General features: G+C 50.4%; 1 protein-coding gene across 1 annotated transcript in view; it reads left to right on the forward strand.

Annotated features, from left to right (window-relative positions):
* Positions 1-478, forward strand: part of LOC103805254 (hepatocyte nuclear factor 3-alpha-like) — a gene marked incomplete at its 5' end in the record, with an annotated part of 820 nt that extends 342 nt beyond the window's left edge. The window contains one exon of the mRNA XM_009077894.1: positions 3-478. Within this exon, the coding sequence (XP_009076142.1) occupies positions 3-478 (476 nt within the window). The remainder of the gene's footprint in view (positions 1-2) is intronic.
* Positions 479-2,879: the final 2,401 nt, after the last annotated feature.

Consider the following 2,879-nt stretch of genomic DNA (forward strand, 5'->3'; position numbering starts at 1 on the left):
CCCCCTGCACAGAGGCCAAAACAAACCCACGCAGCTGGAAACAGCCACCTCACTCTCCAGCTCCAACCCGTCCACCAGCCCCCAGTCTATGGACCACAGCGGATCGAGCACGGAGCTAAAGACCTCGGCCTCGGCCGCCTCCTCCACCATCAGCTCCGTCCCCTCCTTGGCCTCCGTCCCGCACCCCCCTCACTCCTTAGCCCACGAACCCCAGCTCCACCTCAAGGGCGATCCCCACTACTCCTTCAACCACCCCTTTTCCATCAACAACCTCATGTCCTCCTCGGAGCAGCAGCACAAGCTGGACTTCAAAGCCTATGAGCAGGCGCTGCAATATTCCTCCTACGGGGCCAGCATCCCCGGCGGGCTCCCCCTGGGCAGCGCCTCCATGGCGGGCCGGAGCAGCATCGAGCCCTCGGCCCTAGAGCCCTCCTACTACCAAGGTGTGTATTCCAGACCCGTGCTAAACACCTCCTAGTTCTGCACCCCGCGCCTCCGGGTGCGAGCCCCCATTCCCCCTTTCCTGCCTTCTCTCCCCCCTTTCCCTGAGACAAACAGAGGTGTTTCCGCACGCTGAGTGCAAAGGACTGTTACTTTTTAATTGCCTCTCAACGCGTTGTGTGTTGTTATGATTCACCACGACCTCCTGCAAAGCCGGCCACGTCCCGCTTGTACATACCCCCCGCCACCTAGCTCCTTTCCCCGGAAACTCACCCCCCCCAGCCAATGCAGGGTGTTATTAAAAAAGAAGAAAAAAATGTTGAGCTTGTAAACTTCTTGTTTGTGCTTTCCGCCCCCTCGTCTCCCACCCTTATGTGCTCTATAATCTCATGTAAGTTTACAGGTATGTGGCAATACTTTAACAATACGGAGATGAAGAAGCGAGTAGACATTTAAGACTTTTTTTTTTTTTTTAATTAAAAAGGCTTTGAAGGACAATACTGCTGTGAAGTAGCAAAACACTAAGAGAATCTCTAAGCAACAAGAGGACTATTTACTTTCTCGGATCATCCTTTTGATACTTGCAAAATAAACCTTCGGCTAGTACAACCCGCATACACCCAAATGCTGCGGGCCGGATCCTGCACTCCCGAGGGGACCAGCTGGAGCTTTGGAGTGCAGGATGCGACCCTAATTTTTTTTTTCAAGTGTTACCTGTCTTGGGATGTAATATAAAGTTACAAGAGGTCACAGCCATTTGGATATTTTTTTCCTTCCCTTCTGTTACTGAAGATTCTCGTTCATCAGGAACTCTCATCAACATGTGGATGACGTGCTTATTTAATTTAAGTGTCTTCACTGTGTACCAGCTAGAACTGTGTATCTATAACCAGGTTATTTTTCCCCTTCCCCCAGGAAACATTGACTATTATACCGATGCAAGGAAAAGAGGACAGCTCTGTCCCATTTTCCAGTTTGTTTAATAAATTTTTTTTTGTGGCCGTTTAATTATCGCCATCGTTAGCTTGTTTCATCCAGTGTTATTGCACTTTCCACAGTTTTACACGGTGTTAGCATAGCCAGACGGGTTTTATTATTATTCCTGTTCGCTGTCTCAATGTTCTTAATTTATTGCATGGTTTATATTGTTTTCTTTCTTTACAGCTGGAAATTGCTTTAAATGACAGTTAAAAAAGAATTACACGTGAATTTAAGAAATTTTGTTAATTTTATAAATGTGATTGTAATTGAAAAATATTTTGATTTAAAACGATAACTGAGAATTTAATGCGTGAAGTATGTTTTTGATCATTTGCAGTTAAGGACTTTAAATAAATCAAATGTTAACAAGTCAATACTTCTGCTATTTTCTTTCACCATTTCTGGGGAGGGTTACAAAGTATGGAGCCTTGCGCAAGGAAAAGTCCGTAGAGCTAAAGTGTGGATTCGAAGAGGAAGGATTTGTACAGCCAAGCTTTTGCGGAGGGAAGGCGGGGGACTGCGATGCCACCGGCCTGTGAGACTGTGTGTTGGTGTCCTTTTTTTTTTTTTTTCCTAATCCATGGTGCTAGGGTAGGTTGAGAGAGTGCGGGAAACAGCTAGTCGAGACTATGTAACCTCCTGGGTTACAGGAGGCGACAGCCAGACCTGGCGGTTCCCCGCCGACGGGACGACGCCCGCGGGGAGCATCCCTAGGGCGGCTCCACTTCGCCCCGGGCCGCTGGAAAGGCCCAGCTCTCACTTTGTAGTTCTGTCTCGGAACGACCCCAGCAACACCGGCAGCCGAGCTGGCGAGCGTCGGTCCCCAGCAAGAGGCTTTGTCGGGGGAGGGGATTTTAAATGTGAACTGATTTCGCTGTGGCGAGCCCTGTTCGTGCACGGCCGCCAGATAAAAGAACTGTGTAATTCTCGTAAATATCACATAAATGCCCCCTGACGGGTTAGGGACAGCGGCAACAAACTAAACTGAAGGGTCGATTTCGCAAAAAAAGTCAAGCCAGCATCCCAGAAATCTCACCACATTCCTCCAGCACTACCACCCAGCGAAAAACGGGAGAAAAAAAGGTGTTGGAGAGCATCTGCTTTGCAAGTGTGGCCAGATCAGCGGGGATCCGGAGCTGAGATGCCCGCACGGAGCTCACGGCGACACGGAGCCAGCGCTCGCGTTGTGCTTTGTGGGTGCACTTTGTCGGGCGCGGATTTACAGCAGGTCCCGCTCGGCTGCCGCACGCGGGTCCTGCAGCAGGGAGGAGAGGGGCGTTGTGCCGGTTACCCCATGACTCGGCTGTGCGGCCCCTTCGCCCTCTGAATATCCCGAACTGGCAAACACCAACAGACTCCCACCCCGCAGCCAGGGACAGCTCGGGGCTGCTCGGCACCGAGTCTAGGCAGGCGGATCCTATGTAAAGTCCTGATTCTTCTGCCAAAAGGAGTTTCGA

The sequence above is a fragment of the Acanthisitta chloris genome, unplaced genomic scaffold (assembly GCF_000695815.1).
Source record: "Acanthisitta chloris isolate BGI_N310 unplaced genomic scaffold, ASM69581v1 scaffold9957, whole genome shotgun sequence".
Taxonomy (NCBI): domain Eukaryota; kingdom Metazoa; phylum Chordata; class Aves; order Passeriformes; family Acanthisittidae; genus Acanthisitta; species Acanthisitta chloris.